The sequence below is a fragment of the Tamandua tetradactyla genome, chromosome 9 (genome assembly GCF_023851605.1).
Source record: "Tamandua tetradactyla isolate mTamTet1 chromosome 9, mTamTet1.pri, whole genome shotgun sequence".
NCBI lineage: Eukaryota > Metazoa > Chordata > Mammalia > Pilosa > Myrmecophagidae > Tamandua > Tamandua tetradactyla.
The window spans coordinates 3,261,226-3,285,927 of record NC_135335.1 but is presented as its reverse complement, the minus strand read 5'-3'; the positions used below and the strand labels follow the sequence as shown (position 1 = coordinate 3,285,927).

Below are 24,702 nucleotides of genomic sequence, written 5' to 3'. Positions count from 1 at the left end.
TTTCTGTTTTTAAAAATGCTTTTTATTGTTAAGTATAACATATATACAAAGAAAAGAAAAAGAAAGCAATAATTTTCAAAGTACACTTCAATAAGTAGATACAGGACAGATTTCAGAGTTTGATAGGGGTCACCATCCCACAATTTTAGGTTTTTATTTCTAGCTGCTCTAAGCTACTGGAAACTAAAAGAAATATCAATATAATGATTCAGCACCCATACTCATTTGTTAAACCCTACCTTCTCTGTATAACTCCACCATCACCTTTGATCTTTCTCCCACTCTTTAGGAGTATTTGGGATATGCCCATTCTAACATTTTCATGTTTGAAGGGGCTGTCAAAAATATGGGTTGGGGGATGGAACTAGCTGATGTTCTAAAAAGTCTGGGAAGCCCTTCTCACATCAAACAGGAAAATAATGATTACTCTTATTTTACAAATGAGGGAGCTGAAGCACAGAGAGGGCATGTCACCTGCTCAAGGTCACACAGCTGTAAATGCTGGTGTCAGAATGCAAATGTGGGCAGGAAGGCTCCCGGGCCTGCTGCTATCTGCCACTCTGCTAGTGGCATTTACTCTCTGTATAATGGATTTGCTCAATGTCTGGGAAGAGCCGGGGTCAAACTAACTCAGTCCTATCAGGACAGTGGTTCGTTCCCTAGGCTGGCTGACACATGTGGCCTGTAACAAATACATGCCTGGGGAGCTGCCTTCTGCAGGGCAGGGGCACTAACATTTGAAAATCAAGCTTGCAATGGAATAGCAGGTGCGAGGGCCGACCTGGGTAGGGGCCACAGCTGAGACACCCCCACCCCAGGCGCTTCAGAGGTCCCTCTGCTCTAACCTGCAGCAGGGGAGGCACGGCCCATGCTGTCCCTCCCTGCCCCAACTGTGGGCACTGGGCCCACGGCCTCTTTGAGTGTTTTCCCATGTGTCAGAGGAGCCCAGCCTCATCTTCCTGGCTTCTTCGATGCAAATCAAGCAGGAATCTTCTCTGCTCACCAGTGGGCACAGGTGGCCAGGTCCACCCTCTCCCATTGCTGAGGGGTTTGGACGCCTCACCTCCAACCCTAGCAGGGTCCGGATGCACAGGCTAGGTCCCGGGGAAGGTGGCATCCCTAATTGGGGACTCAGGGGTGCCTGAAACAGCATGTGGGCATGGGACTGACACTCCAGGAACCGATCCTTTCTGTGTTAGTTGGTCCACATGGGAGAGACGCCATACTGCTGCCACAATGGGGACGGCTTAAGGCTAGGTGAGTGACTAGAACTGGTCGGGGGGAGCTCAGAGAACCTGAAAGAATTCCCCAGGGCTACGGGAGGAAAATCCAGCAAGGAGGGCCCCTCCCCAAGGAACAGGCATCAGTGGTCTGGGTTGGTAAGCCCAGGCCTGTTCTATCCTGCAGGCCAGGCGGGAAATACTCTGCCGGGGCGCAGGGGGACAAAGGCGAAATGGTAGGTGCTCAGACGGCACAGGGTACCGGGGGCCCCTCGTCTGGGTCAGAACTGGGGCCTGGCAGCCTGGGTGGGCAGCGTCTGCATGGGGTGGCCACGGCCAGCTCGCCGGGTCAGTGCACGCCGGGCAGTGCTGCAGGAGGCCCCCTGTCACCCCTGGCAGATCTGCAGCGGGGGCTGGAGGGTGACAGATGCAACCCTGGATCTAGGAGTCCCTTTCTCTCTCAGCGTCCAGGTCACGAAGACAGGGCAGGGAAGGGTGGGTGGGCTGGCCGGCAGGGCCAGGAAGTAACACACCGACCACTGGCATGCCCTGTGTGGAAGCTGAGGCACAGAGAGGGCATGTCACCTGCTCAAGGTCACACAGCTGTAAACGCTGGTGTTAGAATGCGAATGTGGGCAGGAAAGCTCCAGGGCAGCCCCAGGAAGGGGGCGGAAGACGTCCTGTTAGGGTCAGGCACGAGATGGGCAGCGTGGCGGCCGGGGTTCCCAAGACAGCATGGCACGGCAGCCACCAAACGGCCACTGCAGGTGAGCGGGCCCTCCTCCCGCCCTCAGGACACGGAACAGCGAAGGCAGACCATTTCCTCTGGTGAGAGGGCAGCTGGTGTCCACACTCAGAAGTTCCCACGGGCAAGGGCGAAAGGCAAGGGAGCACGGGTTCATCAGCCTCGTGCCAGTTCCTTCCTGTCCGACAGACGAGGAAACCGAGGCAAAGGGCGGGCAGAGCTGGGGCGCCGGGCCCGAATGCCTGCACAGGCCCCCCCCGGGAGCCGCGCCCGGACACGGCCCTCTCTCTAGAAGATTCCAGGCAGCAGGCGGTAGGGCACCGCGGCCGTGTAGCGGTCCCAGTCTTGGCCGTACTTGTTGGCGCAGCGGTGCTCGTCCCGCAGGCAGCGGTGGGTCAGCAGCACGGCCATGTAGGCGATGTAGAAGTAGGGCAGCAGGTGGTCGCCGCCGCAGGCCAGGCAGTAGGCAAGGCTGCCCATGAGGTCGCCCGTGTAGTTGAAGTGACGGGCCACACCCCAGAAGCCAGATGCCAGCAGCTTGCTGTGGTGCCGCTGGCCGTCGGCCGACGAGTAGGTGCACTCGATGACCTTGGGCTTCCTGCCCCAGATCAGGCAGCGTCCGTCCGTCCGGCGGAACAGGTCCTTCTGGTGGTTGGCCATCCGGAAGATGTAGTAGCCCAGCAGGCCCAGGAGCAGGATGCCCACGGCGTGGGGGCCCGAAAGCTGCACGGGGTGGTAGACCAGGTAGAGACCCTGGGGGGCGAGGGTGGACTGGGTCAGGCACGGCTGCGGCCGCGGGGGCGGGCAAGCCCTGGCGTCCACCCTTTGTGGCTGCCCGCCCCGCAGCCGTGACTCGGTGTCCATGAAAAATAAATAAATAAATAAATAAAGCCACCTGTAATATAGCCACCTGCTATAAATAAAGCCACCTGCCCCGAGGGTGGTTGTGGAGAACGAAGTGACACGTACGCATGTGTAGATACCATATATAAGAGGACAGCGTGCAACACTAATGCGTAATATGTAACATAAAATAGTGATAGACATGCAAAACTGCAGAGAAGACAAATCCACGTATCCTCAGCTGTCAGCGTCCAAAGCAGCGCCAGCTGACACCCCCGCCAGGGAGGGACCTCGGGGCCCTGGAAAAGGGCGTTCCGAGAAGCAGGGGCCAAGTCTGAGCCAGGACGTTGGGGAGCGGGTCCAGGCAGATGCCGCTGTGGGCCCAAGGACAGGCAGCTGCTGACAGCCCCGGGGCTGAGCTTAGGACCCCCGACCCCCACCCAGCAGTCTGTGCCCTTGAACATCCCTCCCCTGCTGCAAGTTGTAGGCTCCCCCAGGGCCCCTTCCTCTTACATGCTGTGGGGCAGGTCCCAGAGCACCTTCCATCCCTGCCAGGGCCACGCAACACCCAGCTGTTCACGTCTGCCACGGCTTAGGCAGCCCCTCACCCTGCTGGTTCTCTCCCATCTTGTACAACCCCACAGCCCTGCTGCTGCCTAACGGGCGCCCCAGAGCACATTCTACCATGTGACCCTGCTCCCCTAGAAGTAACAGGTGGCTCCCCACCAGGGTTTCCAAGGTGCCGTCTCACTCGGGAGCCCTGCACTCTGCACAGGGATGAGCATGGCTGCCCCGTGCCAGCAGGAGGGGTGGGGGCAGGCTGGACGGTGGCCTCTTCCCACAGCCCCCGTCCGTCTTGGAAGTCCCCAGGCAGCCGGCCTGCGCCCGCGCAGCACGCCAGGACGCGTGAATGAAGACGTGCCAGTGTATGTCCCACAGTAGAGGGACTCGGTGGCTTTGCCTGTCCCTAACAGAGTCACCGCCTACTCTGACTTTCCAGGGACGTTCAGGGACGTGCTCAAGACCACCCTCCCACTAGGGGCTCTTCCCTCGGAGCCTTTGCTGCAGCCTCCCTCTCATCCAGAATGCCCCTTCCCTCTTCTACACCTCCCAGCCTTCCTAAACACCCCCGGCCACCCCCCCCCCCCCACCGCCCTGAGAGCACCGACATCTGCCCAAGCAGCCTGGCAGCCGCTCCCTCTAACCCCACTGTTTCCTACACTGATGGAGCGAGGGCCCAGCACAGAGGCCCCCGCCCTGCCCCCCTGGTGGCCTCTGGTCCGTGGCACCGGTCTGGGAATAGCTGGCAGAGGGTGGATATAACAGCGGCGCCACTTCTCCCAGCACAGCTGGGCAGAGGCAGCCTGTGTCACCCACCCCTGTCCCAAGCCCCACACGCTCAGGCTCTGCTCTGCGGACGTCTCCAGTCTCCAGTCTGGCTATTCTTCCTGCCACCCGCCCCCGTTCGATGTTGTAGCCATACTGAACTTCTGGGGGGGCTGCAAACATTCCCTCGGCCCCTCCCACGCCAACGTGTTTTCTTGCATCTAAGATTTCGCACATGCTGTTTTGCTTTCCTGGAACATTCCGGCCACTCTGCTCTTTGCCTGACTGGGTGAGGGGCTCCCCCTCAGTGGTCAGCACCCTTGCTGGAGTCCCTGACAGCCTTAGCTCCGGGACATTTTCACCATGGCTTCCCCAGCTCAGTGCCGGGTCCCTGTAAGCCTCGTGATGTCTTTATTATTTTTTTTGGCATGGGCAGGCACCAGGAATCGAACCTGGGTCTCCAGCATGGCAGGCGAGAACTCTGCCTGCTGAGCCACCATGACCCACCCCTTGTGATGTCTTTTGAAGGAACAAATGTAAGTGAAGACATTCGAACAAGATAAGTCCCTGCACAGCCCCCTGCCCCTGCTCACCTGCAGCGTGTAGAGATATGGCAGCCAGACGCAGTCCCCCCAGCCCAGGTACCATCCGAAGTGGTCGTGGCAGATGTCCATAGTTTTCAGGTACCAGGTTTCGTTCCAGAAAAAGTCCACTACGTAGATGGCCTGCGGGATGGGGCAGCTGTTCACTCACCATCACCCTCCCAGAGCCCCGGGTTTGCAGGACTATGGCTGGGCTCACTTCGCAGCACCCTTCCCCACCCCGGGCCATGGCAGGCAGGACGGAAGGCTGCACCCAGGGAGTTTGCAGACTTCAAGGAAAAGGAGCCCATGGGGATCATACCCTGTGATGCATCCCTGGGGAGGAGAAAACCAGGCCAAGCAGCCCTGAGAGCCACACAGGTCATGCGGGGTCACTCCAAGGAGAAAGACTCCTTCCTCACGGCCCATGAGGCTCTGCAGAGCGTGGCCTGTGCACCACCGATCGTGGGATCTCAGGGCCTGTGATGGGCTCGACGCAGACCGGGGGCAGCTGAATGCGTGGACTCATCCCTGCCCAGGCCTCCCTCCTGTCCACCTCCACCTGCAGAATCTGCTCAGCCTCCCCCAGTGCGGCCCCCCCCAGCTCTACTTGCCCCTCAGTGGACCAACATATCCTTCTGAACCCAGACTTGCCCCCCAGCTGCTGCTTAGCATATGCTTTTGTGGGTGGGGGTGGGTGGGTGTCTTACTGCTATTTTTTTCTTACTGCTTTTAAGACAAAGACGACGACGTTACTGTGGCCTCCACAGCCCCCACTGATGTGGCCGTATCCACCTGTAGCCCCACCTGCCTCCGGGCTCCCCAGCCCACAGGACTTGCCTCACCCCCACTGTCTTACCACAGGGCCTTTGCACAGCCCACGTCTTCTGCTGGGACACTCCCCCTTCCCTCCTCTCTTCATCTGGCTCAATGCCCTCCTTTGCCCAGATCCCACCTTGGGGACCCTTCCTGCACCTGGCTGGGCCACGCCAACCACACGCCCTCCCCGCCCCACCTCCCGGGGCACATGATGATGGGATTCTTTCACCAAGTGCTTGCCAGCCTGGTCCCCAGTGACACACAAGCACGCACACATGATCTGCCTTTTGATCTGCCAGGGGCCTGCATGCATGAGCGCGCCCACCCACGCGGGCACGGCCAGGTCACCTGCAGGACATTGACCAATATCATGGAATTGGTCACTTGGCCGTACAGTTGCTGCTGCTTGGCTGCGAAAGACAGATTGATGAGCGTCCAGGCCACAATCCCAGGGCGTCCGTTGAAGAACAGCTTGAAGTCAAACCACTTTCCGATTCGGGGATTGAACTCAACGCCCATCATGTAGTTGTAAAAGAAATTGCCTGTGAATTTGCTGAAAAACATAATTAAGAACAGGTGCATTCAGCCGGCACACATGTCCCACGACCTGCGGCCAGGCCTGCCGTTGTGGCCCCCATGCTGTGCCTGGGCCTAGGGTGCCGAGAGCTGAAATGAGATAGAGAGGGTCTGCCGTAGCCTGCAAAGACCCAGGCCTCGCGAGGACGCTTCCACTCGGGCTGGTCCCCCCGTGCCCTCATCTGCTCTCACTCTGCAGTTGGCTCAGCAGGGACAGCCTCGGAGAGAGGCACTCTCCCAGGGACGGCCAAGAGGCTGCACTTTACGAGCCCCCCATCCTCGTCCTTCTCCTCGTGGCATCTCCAGGGACTCCCCAGAGTTGAGTAGAACTGGCTCGAATGGACCAGCATTCCCTGTGCTGCGGCCCGGGTGTGCGGCCTGAAGTGGATACACAGGCATTCCAGCCTCCCGTGGGCAAATGAAACGATAAATTATACCAAGGCAGAGAGCGGCAGAAAGCACCTTGCTCAGAGCCAGCTGCCTGGCATCCAGGCCCCTCACCTACCCCTTGCTGGGTAAATTTCTTAAAAAAACACTTGTGGCCTGTTACCTGATCCTACAGCCTCCCAGAGGTGACCAGTGCATCAGCTGACATCATCCATCCACAGCCCCTTGTTAGCTGTAATGTGCAGGTAAATGCATAGGAAAAACCTATTTTTTAGGTGCACTTCCCTTAGTCAGGATATGTAAACAGAAGCAAAATCTACAATGGTTGGTGTAGACTTTGGTGGCCAAATGCTTTTCATGAGAAAAGAAGGTGGCAGCCTCATTAATTTATAATCACATAAGCCACAAAGTCCCATTATCCAAAGACAATTCCCAAGAGCCTAAGTGTCTAAGTTAAAAGAAACAAAGTGTGGGTTACTTTTGGTCCTGCAGACTAAAATTAAGCACCCCAAGAGCTTTAGCTAAACACTAAAGCCCCTCTGCCTCTAACAGACTACAGGAGGAGCCTAACTGCTGAAGAATGGATTGATGGATACATGGATGCATGCCTGGATGAATGGATGGACGGTAGATGGAGGATGATGGATAGATGGAAGGGTGGATGGTGGATGGGTGGGTGGGTGGATGGATGGATGGACAGATGGATGGATGGATGGGAGGGTGGATGGTGTACAGATGGAGGGAGGAGGGATGGAGGGACGGGTGGATGGATGGATAGATGGATGGGTAAATGGATGGATAGATGGATGGAGTGATGGGTGGATGGATGGATGGATGGATAGATGGGTGGGTGGATGGATGGATGGGATATATGGATGGCTGGGTGGGTGGATAGATGGATAGATAGATGGATGGATGGATGGAGGGATGGGTGGTTGGATGGATGGATGGGGATGGGTGGATGGATAGATGGACAGATGGATGGATGGATGGAGGGATGGATGGAGGGATGGGTGGTTGGATGGATGGATGGGGATGGGTGGATGGATGGATGGATGGATAGATGGATGGATGGATGGATAGATGGGTGGGTGGATGGATAGATGGATGGACAGAAGGATGAAGGGAGGGATGGAGGGATGGATGGATGGGTAGATTGATGTGATTTGGGTGACATTAGATATTCAAGGGAAAGAGGCAATGGGCTGCCTTTGCTCCTGGCCAGTTTGTTGCTCCTACTTCTCTGCTCCCGTAACAGGCCTATGGGAAAGGACTGAGCCATAAAAGCAGACTTGGCTACCTTCAGCTGAATTCTTTCTAGGCAGGAGAAGCCACCCAGCCACTCAGGAAGGATGTTCCCCAAGGTCACACATAATCCAACAACCTCCTCCTTCACGGATTCTCAATCCTTGATCCCTTATAATCTCCCCTCCCAAGGTAATAGAGGCAAGGAGTGGATGTGTCGGCCTTTCCCCTCAGGCTTGACCGAGCCCTAAAGAACGTACCAGTCTTTGGCACTGGTGGGGAACAGGTAGCTCTTGACCATGGCGAAAGTGGAGACGGCATAGCCCAGGAGGTTGGCGCACCACAGCAGAGGTATCCAGTTGTCGAAGATGATGGTGGGTGAGAACCAGGAGAAGAGGTGAGCGTTTGCAAACCAGAGCAGGTGTGTGATGAGCCAAGCCTGCAGGCCGTTGATTTCGTACTTGTTCACAATCCCTGCAGCGGGAGGATTTAAACAGTGAAGTGCTTTCTCGACCTCCATGAGGCAGCCTGGCCCCACTGTCTACGCGCCTGGCTCAGGCCCTATTCACTTTATGGGCCCTCTTGCTGCAGGTCCTTGTCCAGGGCAGCCAGGCAGTGTCAGCTTCTGCTGGAACCCAGGCCCCAGACCACAAGGCCAGGGAGGGCACCTTACCCTGATATAGGAGAAACTCACTGCTGGTGCTTGCCAAATCTTCGGAACAGGGGAAGGAGAGTCTTTTGGGCTCTGATCCTCCCTAACTGACCACAGGCTGAGCAATGAGCCGTAGTAAGTCAGTGACCAGCAGAAGTGGAATGAGGAAACCCCTCCTGTGCCTCAGGCTCACCCCACTAGACTGGGCCTGCAGGAACTCGAACCCATGCCTCTCCCCCTGACCCGTACGAAGCTGGGCTCCTCGCAGGTTCCCAGCAATTGTGATGAATGAAGGCACAAGGCAGCCCCCAGCCTCCTAACCCAAAGCACCCCCCTGCGGAAACCACAGACAGAATGCACAGGCCCTTGGGGGAAGGGCTGCATCAGCCCACCTTGGGGCTGGGTGACATGTCATTCCCTCTTTCTTGAAAGTGATTTTCAATCTTGCATCTGGGTCAGTTCTGGCTGTCCTCAGTTATCTCAAGGTTTGGGCCAGGCACATGGACAAACAAAATGAATTTTTTTTTTTAATGAACATAGGGAGGGTCAAGGACCGAGAACTGAAGTGGCCACAGCATAGCTGGTGGGCTGGTTGCTGGCATGGGTGCAAGGTGCCGTGGACACTGGAGAAGGGGTCCCGGCAGACGGCAGGACGAGACACACACTGCACCAGCCCTTACCTGCTGGGGTCACGGCCCCCTCCTGCACTCCTCCCACGTAGCCCGGCAGAAACTTGTGGCAGACGTCAGGGAGTAACATGTACAAAACCACCTAAGAGATGGAGACATTCTAAGCCAGCAGACAGGCACCCTGGAGAAGAGTTATATATGTCTGAAGGTAGCCTGGTTTTCACTGTCCCGGATGACAAATGTGGAAAACCGTAAAATGCTAATACAAGAAAACTGATTACTATGAGTTAGTTTTTTTTTATTCTACAAAACTTCACTGCCTCTGGGAGTGTGGTGGTTTGGCACTATGTACCCCCCAAAATATGTCCTTTACGTCCATCCATTCCTGTGGGGTGAACGCTTGTACATGGGACCTTTGGATGGGGGACTAAGGAAACCTTACAGGGAAGACCACAGGAGAGAGAAGCCAGGGGACAGGGAGAAGCTGGGGATGCCAGAAGAGAAGGGAGAGGTCAGGAGGGGCCGCCACGTGCACTGCTGGGGACTGCAAAGCCCAGGGCTGAGGGTCTCCGGCAGCCAGCTCAGAACGCCAGCGTCTTCTGGGAGAAGGCACCACCTTGATAAACCCTCGATTTTGGACTTGTAGCCTCAAAATCATGTGCCAATACATTCCTGTTGTTTGACCTAACCCAGTGCATGGTACTTGCTTTAGCAGCTAGGAAACTGAAATGGGGGGGTTTTGACTGCAGGTCCCCTTTCCCCCTATGGAAGGGGTGCCTGATCAGGGGACTCATTCACTATTTGGAGAACCAAAGTGTCCTCCCCTCTGTGACCGCCCTCAGGCACCTGTCATTCCCAGCACTTACTTGCCATTTTAAGAAAATGGACATACAATTCATATCCCATATCATTCGACCCTGTTAAAGTATATTAAGAGGTTTTTAGCATCATCACAAGGTTGAACAATCATGACTCTCTAATTCCAATTAATTTCACCACCCCTAAAAGAAGCCCCCTCCCCATGAGCAGACACTCCCCAACCCCAGCAACCACTCTTCTACTTTTTATCTCTAAGGGTTCGCCTGTTCTGGACATCTCACGCGAATGGAATCACACACCACACGTCCCGTGTCTGCCTTCCTACACGATGTTTTATGCTTCATTCAAGCTGTAGTATGTATCTCAGCTTCATTATTTTTATGCCAAAAAATATTCTGTTATACAGAAGTGCCACCGTTTTTTATTTTTGCTTCTCCATTCATCAACTGATGGGCATTTGGATTGTTTCCACTTTTTGCCCCCAAAGGGTCTGAGAGCCCTGAAAAGTGGGGGATTCAGAAGCCCAAAAGCTGGAGCAGCTAAAGGCAGGTCCGATCCTCCCTTGGGGGAGGAAAGCCCTGGGTTCACCTTCGCACGCACGGCTTCCTGGGGACACGGCAGGTTTGCTGGGACCCAGGCCCTCCTTGGTGAACCGCGTCGGGGCTGGGAGGCTGCGGCTGCCGGGGCCAGGACGACAGGACAATCTGCTGGGAGACCAGCCCTCGACCCTGCTGTGTGCTGCCTCGGGCAGCCGAGGGTCACTTGGGGCTGCTGCCTCACGATTCCTGCAGAGCCTGGGGCTCCCTTGTGCCTGGGCCCACCCCTGGTCTCGCCCCTCAGTGCCTGCGCACATGCCTGACATGCCAGGCTGATGGGTGGCCTCACCCACCCTGAATCTGCTGGCCAAGCCAGGAGCACCTGACTCCAGATATGCCCTGTTAGGTCTCAGGGACCCGAGAGTCCCATTTCCCAGCAAATGGCAAGGGTGTCTGTAGGGGAAAGACAAATTTGTAGAGTCTGTTCCCTTCAACTGATGTTGCCACTGCATGCAACTGATGTTGCTATGAAGTGACCCTGGTAAGAAACAGCTGAAATGTGCAGTCCAGCTGGGAGGACTGGCCGTCCTCCTGGAAGGAGGTGTACTGTGATAAAGATATCTGGGTCCCAGGAAGCTCCTTTCGGTCCCTAACCAGCTCCCAGAGGACCAAACTGGGCCTGGTCAGGTAAGCTAATTGGAATTTGGCCAGTACTGTGTGAAGATGCCATGAAAACTGCATACAAGCAGAGAGATAGAAGAAACTTAGGAGAAGAAGAAGAAAGAGAGAGGAGAATCTTATAAAGAAGAAAGAAAGAAGAGAAACTGAGAAAAAGAAGAAGGGAAAGAAGAATCTCCTGAGTGAGGGAGAGTGCCCCATCAGAACCTTATGCCCTGCGATGGATTTTAGCTGAGGAGACTCCAAACGCTGTCTCCACGACTGCTGTGGATTCTTACTAATGAGACTCAAAATGCTGCTTCTGAGACTCCCCAGCACTTCTCTTCAGGGGTTGGTGCCATCTTATCGACGTAATTATGCCTTATTTTTGAAAGCTCTTTTAACAACTTTCTTTTAATTACTTTCCTGATAAAATCTGTTTTTATATCACTGAAGTTTGTATGTCTGCGAATCTGAATCTATCAATTCAGTGGCCACAAATATTATGTTGCCTTCCGTGCAACAGCGTCCCAGCAGGAGGGGACAGGTGCACCTGGCTCCAGGTATGCCCAGGTGGGACTCAGGAGCCTGAGAGCCCCATTTCCCAGCAAATGGCAAGGGCGTCCCAGCAGGAGGGGACAGGTGTACCTGGCTCCAGGTAGGCCCAGGCGGGTCTCAGGGGCCTGAGAGCCCCATTTCCCAGCAAATGGCAAGGGCGTCCCAGCAGGAGGGGACAGGTGCACCTGGCTCCAGGTATGCCCAGGTGGGACTCAGGAGCCTGAGAGCCCCATTTCCCCGCAAATGGCAAGGGCGTCCCAGCAGGAGGGGTTGGCTGTGCCCGCTGTGCCCGCCACGACGCAGGGGGAGCCTCACCTGGAAGGTAACCCACGCGGCGTAGATCTGGGCCGCCTGCGCCGTCACAGAGGGTGTCCGGGCCCAGATGTCCGCGAGGCGTGTGCGCCGGGTGACCACGTCCACCACGGGGGCGGTCAGGGAGCAGCCGTACTGGTCACATGCCATGATGAAGAAGTACACGATGAACGGTGCAAACAGCAGCAGGAAGATGACGCTCGCCAGGGAAAACCAGTCCACCTCCCTGAGGGGAGATGGCGGGTGACGCGGGCAGCCGCTGGGCCCTCTGGCCGTACGTGGGGACGGAGCCCACTGTGCAGGCACCCAGCGCCCGGGACCCACCTCCCCGCAGCCAGGTGCAGCCACCCGGGAGCCAGCGCTTCCGGGGTCCAGCAGGGTTGCGGCCAGCACCCTCGGAGGGCCGCCAGGGCCCGTGACTTTCCCAGTTCCAGGTCTGGGGGAATCTCAAGGTGCGACAAGCACTGGAACATTCCATCTAGGGGCATGGAAGGGCACCAGCTGCCTTTTATTGTAAGACCATGTCCTTTCTACATTATTTGGTAATAGTAGCTTTGAGTTACTGCCCTCTTTTTAAGAGTCTTTGCTTTAGAAAATGGGAAACCAGTAACATTTTGCCCATCTTAACAATAAAATATATTTTTAACTGGTTCATGAAACCCTCGAAGTTGGAAGCCTCCTACCAAGACCACCCACTTTACAGAAAGCCGGAGAGGCCGGCAAAAACCCTTACCAGGCCCGGCCCCACTGCCCGTGGGATGCGTCCCAGCTGTTGGGGATGCTGCCTGGGCTCTTGGTTTTGGGAGCGCTGGGCTGGGGTCTCGCAGCCATGGTGGCCTAAGGGGAGAAGAGACGGTCATCGGCGATGAGGGACGGCAGGAGCCCCTGGCACACCTGGCCTGGCCCCTTGCAGGACTTCTCTGTGCCTTGAGCCTGCTAAGCCAAGTTCAGACTAAAGAAAAGACCTGGGTCTCCGTCCTAGAACGGGCAGTGACCTCCCACCTGGCCATCCCGTTTCCACGCACGTTTGTCTCAATGCCACCTCCAAACAGTGCAGATACCTTTCTCTGACCCTCCACCGCCCGGCTCCTGCCTCCCCTTGCCAACCCCCTCCCCGCAACGGATCCTCAGCCCAGGCACATGGGGGTTTAACCAATCCCAGTCTCACTCACCCTGGCCTCTGGCTCCCACCACTCCCTCTGCCTTAAAGATATTTCCTGCCTGTCCCACTTCTTTTTGTGGTTGTTCTTAATTTTATCACGGTGACATTTATTTACATGGCGTTTCCCATTTTAACCATTTTTTAACTGCTCGGCTCAGTGGCATGATCACATCCATCATGCCATCCTCCAGCAACGAAATGGAAACTCTGCACCCATCAAGCAACAGACCCCCTTCCCCAACCCCCTGGTAGCCTGAATTCTACCTTCTGTCTCCACGATTTGCTCATTCTAGCATTTCACGCGAGTGGAATCATGCAATATTTGCTCTTCTGTGTCTGGATTCTTTTACTTAGAATGATGCTAAGGTGCTGCCACGGGGAGGCAGAACGACGTTCCCTTTTACAGCCGAGTCACACTGCGCTGTCGGGACGCGCTGCAGGTCTCTTCACTCACGTCCTACAGAACTGCGCCCTCCCGGATGAGACCGCCCTGCCCAGCCAATCTGAAGGGACTGCCGTCCCCTCCCCACCTCCCCCAAGGCACTCACTGTACCTTCTCCTTTTTTTCTTGATAATTCTCACCACCACGTGGACCTGTTTTATTTGTTTGAGGACAGGTTTGCGTTTGCGCCCACTGGAATGTAAGCTTCCCGAGGTGGGGGGTGGGAACCACTTCCTATCAGCTCTCTACCGCCACTGCCTGCAACAGTGCCCCCCACCACAGGAGGTTCGGACACCATCACACCTGCAAGAGAAGACGCTGGATTTCTCCATAAACTGCATGAACCTGCCCCCTGGGGCTGTGAACTAGGAGGAAGCCAGACACCCCTTCCAGGACAAGTTCACAAAGCGAATGTCACACAGCAGATAAAAGAGACGATCCTGAAAGCTTTCAGACAGGAAAACCAGGGTTGTAAACCCTGCGGTCTCCCAAGCATAGATGCAAAGTAGCTGAAAACAGGGATGCAAACTGACATTTGCACATTGATGTTCACAGTGGCACTAATCACAATTGCCAAAAGGTGGTGTGCCGGTTTGAAAGGATTCATGTTTCCCTAGAAAAGCCCCATTTTAATCCTCAACAATCTCGTGAGGGCAACGGTTTCTTCTAATTCCTCTTCAGTACTCTGGGCTGGAAACTTGATTAAGTTATCTCCACGGAGATGTGACTCAATCAACTGTGGGTATTAAACTTGATTAGATGGAGAAGTGTATCCACCCATTCTACACCGGTCTTGATTAGTTACTGGAATCCTATATAAGAGGAGACATTCTAGGGAGAGTTCCTTTTGAGAACGATGAAAGAGCCGAAAGCAGAGTTCAGCAGCCAGTGACCTTTGGAGATGAAGAGAATGCCCCCAGGAGAGCTTCATGAAGAAGTCTGAGATGAAATGAGCAGACATTGCCATGTTCACCAGGTGCCTTTCCGTCTGAGAGAGAAACCCTGAACTTCATTGGCCTTCTAGAACCAAGGTATCTTTTCCTGGATGCCTTAGATTGGACATTTCTATAGCCTTGCTTTAATCTGACATTTTTTGCGGCCTTAGAACTGTGAACTTAAAACTTATTAAATTCCCCTTTTTAAAAGCCATTCTGTTTCTGGTAACTTGCATTCCAGCAGCTAGCAAACTAGAACACATGGAAACAACCCAAGTGTCCATCAATCAATGAACGGACAAGCAAAATGTGGTCTACACAGATGAAGGAATTTATTCTTCCGTAGAAGGAGTCAAAGTCCTGAAGCAACAACACAGATGAAACTTGAGGACATTATGTTGAATGAAACAAGTCAGACACAAAAAGACAAACATTGTGTGAGTCCACTAATACGAACTAACTATAATACGCAAACTCGTAGACACAAAATCCAGAATATAGGCCACCAGGATACAGAATGAAACTAGAGAATAGTTGCTTAATATATGTGGGATTTTCAACTAGGTCAAAGTTTTGAAATGGATACAGGTGATGGTAAAATGTCATTGTGGGTGTAATTAACAGCACTGAATTATATGTGTGATTGTGGTTGAAGGGTAAGTCTAGAGTCATAGATGCCACTAGAAGAAAAGCTGGAGGAAAAAATATAAGTATATATAACATAGTGAATGCTGTTTGGGACACTGAAGGTGGTTAATGGTATAAAATATAAAACAGTTCTTTCATGAACTGGAATAAATATATGTCACAATTACAAGGTGCTAATAATAGGGCGGTGTACTGGTTTCAAGTGATGCATATTCCCTAGAAAAGCCATGTTTTAATCCTAATCCCATTTTGTAAAGGCAGCCATTTCTTCTAATCCCTATTCAGTACTGTATGTTTGAAACTGTACTTAGATCATCTCCCTGTGACTTAGAGAGTCACATCTCGATGTGATCTCTTGATGTGATTTAATCAAGAGCGGTTGTTAAACTGGATTAGGCGACATGTCTCCACCCATTTAGGTGGGTCTTGATTAGTTTCTGGAGCCTAATAAAAGGGAAACATTTTGGAGAATGGGAGATTTGGAGAGCACAGAGAATGCTGTAGCACCATGAAACAGAGAGTCCACAAACAAGTGACCTTGGAAAATGCCTCCTGGGGAGCTTCATGAAACAGGAAGCCAGGAGAGGAAGCTAGCAGATGATGCCGTGTTCACCATGTGCCCTTCCAGATGAGAGAGAAACCCTGAACTTCATCGGCCTTCTTGAACCGAGGTATCTTTCCCTGGATGGATGCCTCTGATTGGACATTTCTACAAACTGGTTTTAATTGGGACATTTTCTCGGCCTTAGAACTGTAAACTAGCAACTTACTAAATTCCCCTTTTTAAAAGCCATTCTGTTTCTGGTATATTGCATTCTGGCAGCTAGTAAACTAGAACAGGAGGTATATGGGAAAACGTACACCTAATGTAAACTAGGGACTATAGCTCACAGTAACATCTCACTTTTGTTTCATCAATTGCAGCAAAGGTACCAAACCAATGTTAAGTGTCAATAATAGGGGAGTAAAGGGGTTTGGGTTTTTTTTTTTGAAGTAATGAAAATGTCCTAACATTGATTGTAGTGATGAACACATTGATTATATGCTTTGGATGGGTTGTATGATGTGTGAATAAACTGCTTTAAGAAAAAAAAAGAAACATGCCAGTCTTGGAGTTCCCAACAGCAAGCTGCACTCTAGAAGACAATGTTGAAAAACTTTTAAAAATTCTGAGGCTAACTTTTTACTACCTCGAATTCCATTCTCAGGTTGATCAATTACTTGGAAAGGAAGACGGGATTCTGAGGATCTGAGAGGGCCGCTAGGCAAGTGCCCAGAGACAAGGCCAGGGCACGTTCGGCACGGCAGCCCCGTGGGGGAGCCAGTCCCCGGGGAACATGAGGGAAGAGTGGGGAACGGGGTAGTGGAGATGGCAAAAGTTGGGGTGTTTAGAAAAATTATTGATACGCATCTGTATTAATTAGGGTTCTCTAGAGAAACAGAATAAAGAGGAAACACTCGCAAATATAAAATTTATAAAAGTGTCTCATAACCGTGGGAATGCAGAGTCCAAAATCCGCAGGGCAGGCTGTGAAGCCGACGACTCTGATGGAGGGTCTGGATGAACTCCACAGGAGAGGCTTGCTGGCCGAAGCAAGAAGAGAACCTGTCTCTTCTGAATCCTCCTTAAAAGGCTTCCAGTGATTAGATGAAGCATCACTCATTGCAGAAGACACTCCCCTTTGGCTGATTACAAATGGAATCAGCTGTGGATGCAGCTGACACGATCATGATTTAATTCTATAAAATGTCCTCACTGCAACAGACAGGCCAGCACTTGCCCAACCAGACAAACAGCAGCTAGCAAACTAGAACAGGTACCACCACTTGGCCAAGTTGCACATGAATCTGACCATGGCATCATCTGACAGCTCTGTTAGAGTATTCAGAAAAATTAGTGACAGAATACATAGAAACTTGAGCAAATGGAAAAAAGTAAGGCAACTGAGAATTCCAGGGTAGGAAAACGTCATATGAGGGGAAGAAAATGTAATTATAGCACATTTCTTGTCTCAACAGTAAATAACTACTTTGTCTTAACAATGTAAAAAAACATAAACACATGGACTATAAAATGCAGCACAGGGGGAAATTCTTTCAAAATAAGTACATAATTAGTAGACTGAAATGCTGGTGATTGGTGAAGGGGAGGGGTAAGGGGTATGATATGTATGAATTTTCTTCTGTCTTCTTTTTATTGCTTTTTCTGAATTGATGCAAATGTTCTAAGAAATGTTCATGATGATGATTAGGCAACTATGTGGTGATATTGTGAATTACTGATTACATAGGTAGAACGGAATGATCATATGTTAAGAATGTTTGTGTTTCTTTGTTGTCATATGTCATAGTTAAGTTCATGTGTCAACTTGGCCAAGTGGTGGTACCTGTTTGTCTGGTTGGGCAAGCGCTGGCCTGTCTGTTGCAATGAGGACATTTCATACAATTAAATCATGAACATGTCAGCTGCATCCACAGCTGATTCCATTTGTAATCAGCCAAGGGGAGTGTCTTCTGCAATGAGTGATGCATAATCTAATCACTGGAAGCCTTTTTAAGGAGGATTCAGAAGAGACAGGCTCTCTTCCTGCTTTGGCCAGTGAGCCTCTCCTGTGGAGTTCACCCAGACCCTCCATCAGAATCGTCAGCTTCACAGCCTGCCCTGCAGATTTTGGACTCTGCGTTCCCGCGGTCACGTGAGACACTTTTATAAATTTTATATTTGCGAGTGTTTCCTGTTGATTCTGTTTCTCTAGAGAACCCTAACTAATACATCATATTTTTTTAAAAATTTAAAAATTAATAAAAAAATTAAAAAAAAAATAAGTACGTAAAACAACTTATTTTGAGAGTAGCTCAGAATAAAAAGTGTTTGCTTCTAGAGCGCTGGACTCCAAGATGGGGCAGGGTGCTGGTTTTTAATAAGCCTACGAATGCTGAGTCTTTCCATGTGAGCAAGAAGCACTTTAATAAAATGATATTTATCTTAACCTCAATGATGAAAGAATATTTTCGCCACGGCGTGTGGGAAGGACAGTCACATCACTGAATACAGCTTACTTTATGGAGTGTCTCACTCCATTTGCATGTGTACGATTAAACTGAAGAAAACTGCCCCGGAGACGCGGCTACAAGCTCTGATGTAAGGACCACAGCCACCTGGACACAAGCTGGCTTCCTCTGACAGCACCCCAACCCCACATGCGCCCACTGCTCCCTGCTGAGCAGAAATGCCTCCAAACCTCAGGTCATACCTTTCTCACCGCACTCCTTCACCACTCCCCTTCCACAGCCAACGTCCCATCCCCTCTGTGCCCAAGTTTTCCAGCTAACCTGAGCTTGGCTCAAGTCCCTATTTATATATCCACGTATAGGAAGGTTCAGTGGGCAGGAACTGACGGTCAAATCTCACAGAAGCCTGTGTTCTTGTCACTGGCGTTATCCTTGGATAACCGACCATGTTGGAAAGTTTCAAAAGAGCCAGGAGAGGCATAATCTCAGAACTAAGTGCGGACAAGCCAAACAGGGAATGCCAAGTGGACAAAGCATGTTTTCAAGGTATAAAAACAGAAGCAAACAAGCATTCTGAGCTCATAACAGAGCTCCCACACCCAGGAGCAATCTGCTGGGTCATAAGCCTCGAATTCTGCAAATAACATTCAAGGAACATCTTTAGCATTAGAGGGCTGGGAGCTGGGGAGGGGGAGAGTGTCCTTAGTCTCCTAAGATTCTCAGCCAGCAGCCAGCACTGGGAGCTGACGCACCAGTTGTCCTTTCTACTTTTTCAAAGCTAGAAAGCTGCTGCCTACACCCAAATCAGCAGTGTGAAGCACTTACCTCTGGCTTCTTGTTATTTCCCCTCTTGAGTGGGCTCCTGGAAATTTCTAGACTCTTATGTTCCAAAGGCCCTGCTTGTTCTTTCTCAGCCTGCTGGATAAGGTTCTGTAGAGACACAAAGATGATGAAGACAGTCAAGGAGCTCACATTTCAGGGCTGCAGGCAGGCATGGTATTTATTCGTGGTCCCTGCTGTAAACAGGCGGAGGGAGTTCAAGGTCAGTGCTCAGTGGTCAAGGACTCACAGGCTGGAGGCCCCACCCGGGGGCGTTGGTCTCATGAGGGTGCTGCTTTCCCTGGTACACAGCTTGCAAATACCAAGGGTGGAATGGAACAGAAGCTTTCAAGGAGGAGTTGCCTTGGAGGCGAGCCTTAACAACAGAGGCAGATTTGGATCTAAGGATCCAAATAATAAACCAAAAGGCATGTTCTTTCTTTTGGAGACTCACACCAAGCACCAAGTGCATCGGAGGTACCTCTCAAAAGTTTGTTTGCGCTGACCCCAGCTAAGCCACCCTGGACCTTGCATGCTCCCAGGAGCATATTCCAGGAGCTCCCCCAGATCCTCAGAACAGCAAGTGGCACTGCGTGACCTGAGCTCCGAGCCCTGCAGAGTTCCAGGCCCTTCCCGAGTGTCAGGCTGCAAGAGTGCAGGCACAGGAAGATTTGTGGTGACGGTTGTGAAAGGTGGATAAAAATGGGGAAAATGCACAGGGAAATGGATAGAGATTGTATGGCACTGACTTGCGATTTTCACGGGCCAAGCCTAAAGGGACCATGCTCCCAATGTTTTGTGATAACCCAAAGCCCAGTGGTGGCATCTGGGCATCTTGAGAGTTTAACACTTAGCAATCACCTCTCACTTTTTAATCCTCCTGGCTTCCTGGCTCAGGAGTTTGGGAAGGGACTGGCTAGGGAGCTCTAGCCTGGGGGAGGTGTCTCATGCAGTTGTAACAGCTGAACACCGCAACAGCTGAGGGCTGGCCAGGACTTGCTTTCTTTCCATGTGAGCTGCTTGGAGCTCAGGGCACCAGCAAAGGTTCCAGCAAACAAGGCTGAAGCTCACTCGCCTCTCCTGATCTACGCTCAGAAGGCATGTGGCAGCACTTCCCTCACATGCTGTTGGTTAAAAGTGAGTCCGAGCCCATGGACTTTCAAATGAAGGGGAAATGACTCCACCTCCTGCTGGGGCAGCGTCAGACATCAGAGTCAGGGGGACCAGAGAGCTTGAAGCAGAAATTACAAATCTGTCCCTGATGTCCTTTATGTATCTACCCTCTACCAAGTGAACCTGTGAGCTCACTGAATTCTCACACGGGCCCTGAAATGCTAGCATTACTGCAGCCATCGCACAACTGAGGAAGGTAGAGCAAGCTGTTCAATACTCACAGACACACAGGGAGGAGGTGGGCCCACAGAAATGCCACCTCCGTGCCACACTTAGGAGACTGGAGGATAAAGTTAGAAATGAAGATGATGATGATGACAACAGCTAACTTTTTTGAGCACTGTGCTAGGACAAGACTTGACATATATGAATATGTTTCATTGGAACATTATTAGAACAGCTGGGAGTCAGTGCTTGGAATTTGCTGGCACATTTCTGGGACAGTAGGGAATTTACTACTAGGAGGACCTGGAGAGCCGCAGAGATTGGAAAACACAGACACGCCCCACGTGGGCCTTGAAGATGAGAAAGTGATGAAATTAAGAATCGATGAGGGTGTGGGAGCTGCATTCTGGGGTGGGATGGGGCAAGTGTCCAGAGGCCAGGAAAACCTATGCTTGCACCCAACACCTAACTTGTAGGAACTCATCATAGGAAACATGCATACTGCTGGGGAAGCCTGCAGACACAAGAATTTTCGTTGTGCTTTGCTGTATATACTTGCAAAATACCAGAAACTGCTAAATGACTGTCAATAAGCAAATCCAATAAACTGATGACCAGGACCACACAGGGGCTCAGCAGCTGTTCAAAAGGATGGGGGAGCTGTACATGAGTCAACAAGGAAAGAGGCCCAGTCCACAGAAAGAGAGCTAGCTGCTCTATAGACACTAAAATCTTAAAAGCCTTGGGCACACAGTTGTTTTCTCTTTCTACTTCACTCTACTTTTTCTATTTTTCCCAACACGACTGCACTTACATAGTAACATAATTAATAAAACAACTAAAGGTTTTTAAACAGGTCTTGGTCATAGAATCTGCAATTTCCACAAGATGTGTCGCACCATAGGCCCCTCCTCCCCTCCTCGCACGGCCCCCTCCTCCCCTGCGCTCACTGGTCCCCTCCTCCCCTGAACGCACAGACCCCTCCTTCCCTGCGCGCACAGCCCCCTCCTCTCCTGAGCTCACCGGCCCCCACCTCCCCTGCGCGCACATGCCCCCTCCTCCCCTGAGTTCACCGGCCCCCTCCTCCCCTGCACGCACAGACCCCTCCTTCCCTGCTCGCACCGGCCCCCTCCTCCCCTGCACGCACAGACCCCTCCTTCCCTGCTCGCACCGGCCCCCACCTCCCCTGAGCGCACATGCCCCCTCCTCCCCTGCGCGCACCCGATCGCCCCTCACCTGCGCTCACAAGCCGCCTCCTCCCCAGCGCGCGCCGCTCGACACCTCTCCAGGCCAGCACGTTTCAGCAGGTCCCCAATTGTGAATTAGGTCAGCTTCGCCGCGTAGCCTCCACTCCTAGCCTGATGTATTGCGGGAGCCAGCCAATGGGAGGCGGACCCTGCCGAGGGCTGGCGTCCCTGCATCGCGGATTGGCCCGGGCGCCCCGCCCCGCCCCTGGGCTGACTGCGGGGATACCGCGCGGACCACTAGACGGCCGCGTGACGCGAGATTGACGGCGGGCTGGACCACCCCGCTCTCATCACGTGGGTGTCCAAAGGCCGCGGGACAGGGCATTCACCCGGAGGGGGCAGCACTGGAGTGGGGCGCGGGACCTTGGTTCTGGGTGTTTCAGGCACTCAGCGAAGCTGGCGGGGAAATACACCCACGGGTCCGGTCGGGTGGGGAGGGAGCCTGACCCTGCTTTCCCCAAGTCGCCCCGAGCTGCGGGACGCGCGGGGAATGGACAGGGGGGAACGGCCACATGAACCTCCTGTGGCCATGAGGCTCGTCCATTCACCGCCTTCCGCAAGCTACTGACCATCGCCGTGCCTCAGTTTCCTTCTCTGCCGATGGGGATTCCACAGCAGGCAACAGACATTATTGAGCATCCGGCGAGCCCGGGCGTGTTCTAGGGGCTGGATTCCTAGCATTGAACAAAACATAAAATCCCAGCCGTAGAGTTAAGCTTCTTAGGAGGCAGAGGCAAGGAATCAGTAAACCAATCAGAAGTGAATATAAGTACATGCCAAGTGTGCCATAGCGGAGAGCTTTCGCAAAGCAGGGCAAGAGGGAGTTTTTGAGTGTAGTGGAGGTGGTAGTTTTATTTATGGGTGTAAGGAAAGCTTTGCTGCTAGGAGACTCACAAGGTGGGGGGACCCTGCTTCGGGACAGAGGCTGCCCATGTGCTCAAATGACCAATTCCTGAGACACCAGGGTTGCAAAAAAAGAGCTTTTTGCTAGTTGCAAAGTAGGAGGGCAGATGGTCTATCACCCCAAAATCTCTCTCCCCAAATCTAAGGATTTCAAGGTTTTATGGATTCTATCAAGGGAGATGAAGTCACTACCATTTCAATAGTAAGTATAAGGAAAAGAGAGAGAGATAGCAGAAACAGCTTACAGATGAAAAGGAGTGAAATCAGTTAATGGTCTGTTCTGAGCTGACTAAAATCTCTCCATTAGGGATCCAGGAGTGAAAGTCTCCCTGGAAACTTGAGATATGATTCCCAGGGATGAGCCTGGCCCTGGCATCATGAGATTAACAGTGCCTTCCTGATGAAAAGGGGGGAAAGAATTATAACAAATAAGGTATGAGTGGCTGAGAGAGTGGTTTCTTCCGGAGTCCTCCATTTTTCCCTTTTGTGATTAATAAGTAATCTATGGAGTGATAGTTTGAGGGTGTAAAAAAACGCTGACCAGGCAACAGTGGCTCAGTGGCAGAGTTCTCCCTTGCCATGCCGGAGACCCAGGTTGGGTTCCCGGTGCCTGCCTATGTTAAAAATAATAATAAAAAAAAACAACTAAAAGGGATAGGAGCATTAGCCTCTTAAAAAAAAAAACAAAAAACAAACAAAAACGCTGACCCTGTGCAACCTTTGACCCAGTGGTCTAGCCTTTAATGCTGACCCTTGCTGGAAGCACTCACAGCTTGGTGCAGAGGTGATTGCCCCATTTTATCACCCTGTCTTATATTTCGTAAAGAACTCCCATCCTTTAATTTAATTTTTTTTTAGTACAGTGTGGACTAAGGGATTTGTCTTTAAAACTCACTGAGTTATGACCCCACATTTGGTTAGTGGGTGCCCCTTCAAACTGGCTCCATTTTTCAAATGACAAACCGGCTCTGACATTCTTTGGGAGGCTCTTTAATTTCTGGTTCAACCTGGTATTCCAGAATCTTTTTCTGTACCACTCCCAGTCCAGGAGATATGTAAGCAGAAAACTGGAGGAGCTGAGGGAACAAATCACGTGGATTTCTGGGAAATGAAAACGATCCTGAAAGGATTGACGGGAGAAGAAAATAAATGAACACGTACATTTCTTGAGGTTTTCTGGAGTGTCCAAATTGTCTCTCATGAACAAGCATTACCTCAACAGAAAACAAAGTATTTAAAAAGTGAAAACATGTGTATATGAATGACAAAGGCAACATTGCAAATCAGGAGGAAAAGCTGGGCTGGCCAGTAAATGGTGCTGAGACAGTTGCATATCCATACGAAAAAAATTTGGATTCTTACAACCAATCCCTCCCCCCCCACCCCCGCTTGCAAAAAATCAGTCATATCAAGTGGACTAAAGAACTGTAAAAAGAAAAGCTGAAAAACTGCTGGTAGTGAACTGGTTCAATGTTTTGGCGAAGAAATCTGGCAATATTTAGTGAGGCTAGAGGTACGCATATCCTGCTAATCCCCAAACCTACCGAGGCTTAACACGGTGAGTCGCCGCAGGGAGCGCGAACAGCGAAATGCACCGGCTGAGTAACTAACCGACCTCAACGCCCATCCGTTATTAAACAGATAAACCGAATACCAAACTGCAGAAAAATAGTTAAAATACAATATGGCAGGGGAAAAAGATCAAGCTGCAGAAGTGCATTAAGGTCCACGTTGTATACAGTTTAAGCCAAGCTAAAGAGCATCACGTGTTGCTTAAGGTTACTAAAGAAATAAAGGGGGCGCGGGAGGGAGGACCCCGAATTCGAGGCAGTGGGGATGAAGGCCCAGGGGGCATTCTCGCTGGGGGGCTTCTCTGGGTCCTCAGCCATGTGGGTAATTCATCGTTCCCTTCAACTGGCCGGCGGGTAGACGGCAGAGTGCTCTTTCTAATACTCCTTACACCTCTTGGTATATGTGGGTCGTGGGGGAGCTGGTTAGAGCCCCGCGCCCCTCCACCTGCGCGCCGGCACCTGGCGAGTGTCCCACCTGCGGGGGTCTGGGGCCGGGCGGCGCCCAGAGCTAGCGGAGCGAGCGGCGCCGCCGGCTTCCCTTCTGCGCAGGCGCGGCCGTGCCTCGCCGGGAGGGCGGGACGGAGCACTGCCCAGGTGGGCGTGGCCAGACGCCGAGGCTCTGCCTTCGTCCCAGGTCCCGCCTCGCCGGGAGCGGGGCTGTTGTGGGGGCGGGGGTAATGTGGGCGTGGCTAGTGTAGGGCGTGGCTGGTGTAGGGCGGG

General features: G+C 52.3%; 1 protein-coding gene across 1 annotated transcript; it reads right to left on the bottom strand.

The window, feature by feature from the left end:
* Positions 1-21,627, bottom strand: DHCR7 (7-dehydrocholesterol reductase). The gene is made up of 9 exons (XM_077115400.1): positions 21,498-21,627; positions 18,930-19,034; positions 12,639-12,742; positions 11,909-12,131; positions 9,075-9,165; positions 8,003-8,216; positions 5,883-6,087; positions 4,728-4,859; positions 1-2,718 (listed from the first exon to the last, which is right to left on the bottom strand). The coding sequence occupies exons 3-9, from the start codon at positions 12,734-12,736 to the stop codon at positions 2,254-2,256; spliced, it is 1,428 nt and encodes a 475-aa protein (XP_076971515.1). The 5' UTR covers positions 12,737-12,742; positions 18,930-19,034; positions 21,498-21,627; the 3' UTR covers positions 1-2,253.
* Positions 21,628-24,702: the final 3,075 nt, after the last annotated feature.

What these genes read in the sequence shown, in the direction of transcription:
- DHCR7 (XM_077115400.1), bottom strand. Translation starts at nt 12,736, where the DNA reads ATGGCTGCGAGACCCCAGCCCAGCGCTCCCAAAACCAAGAGCCCAGGC. An exon ending in CCGCGTGGGTTACCTTCCAG is followed by an intron (nt 9,166 to 11,908) that starts GTGAGGCTCCCC and finishes TCCATCTCTTAG; the next exon opens with GTGGTTTTGTACATGTTACT. An exon ending in CCCACCAGTGCCAAAGACTG is followed by an intron (nt 6,088 to 8,002) that starts GTACGTTCTTTA and finishes TATGTTTTTCAG; the next exon opens with CAAATTCACAGGCAATTTCT.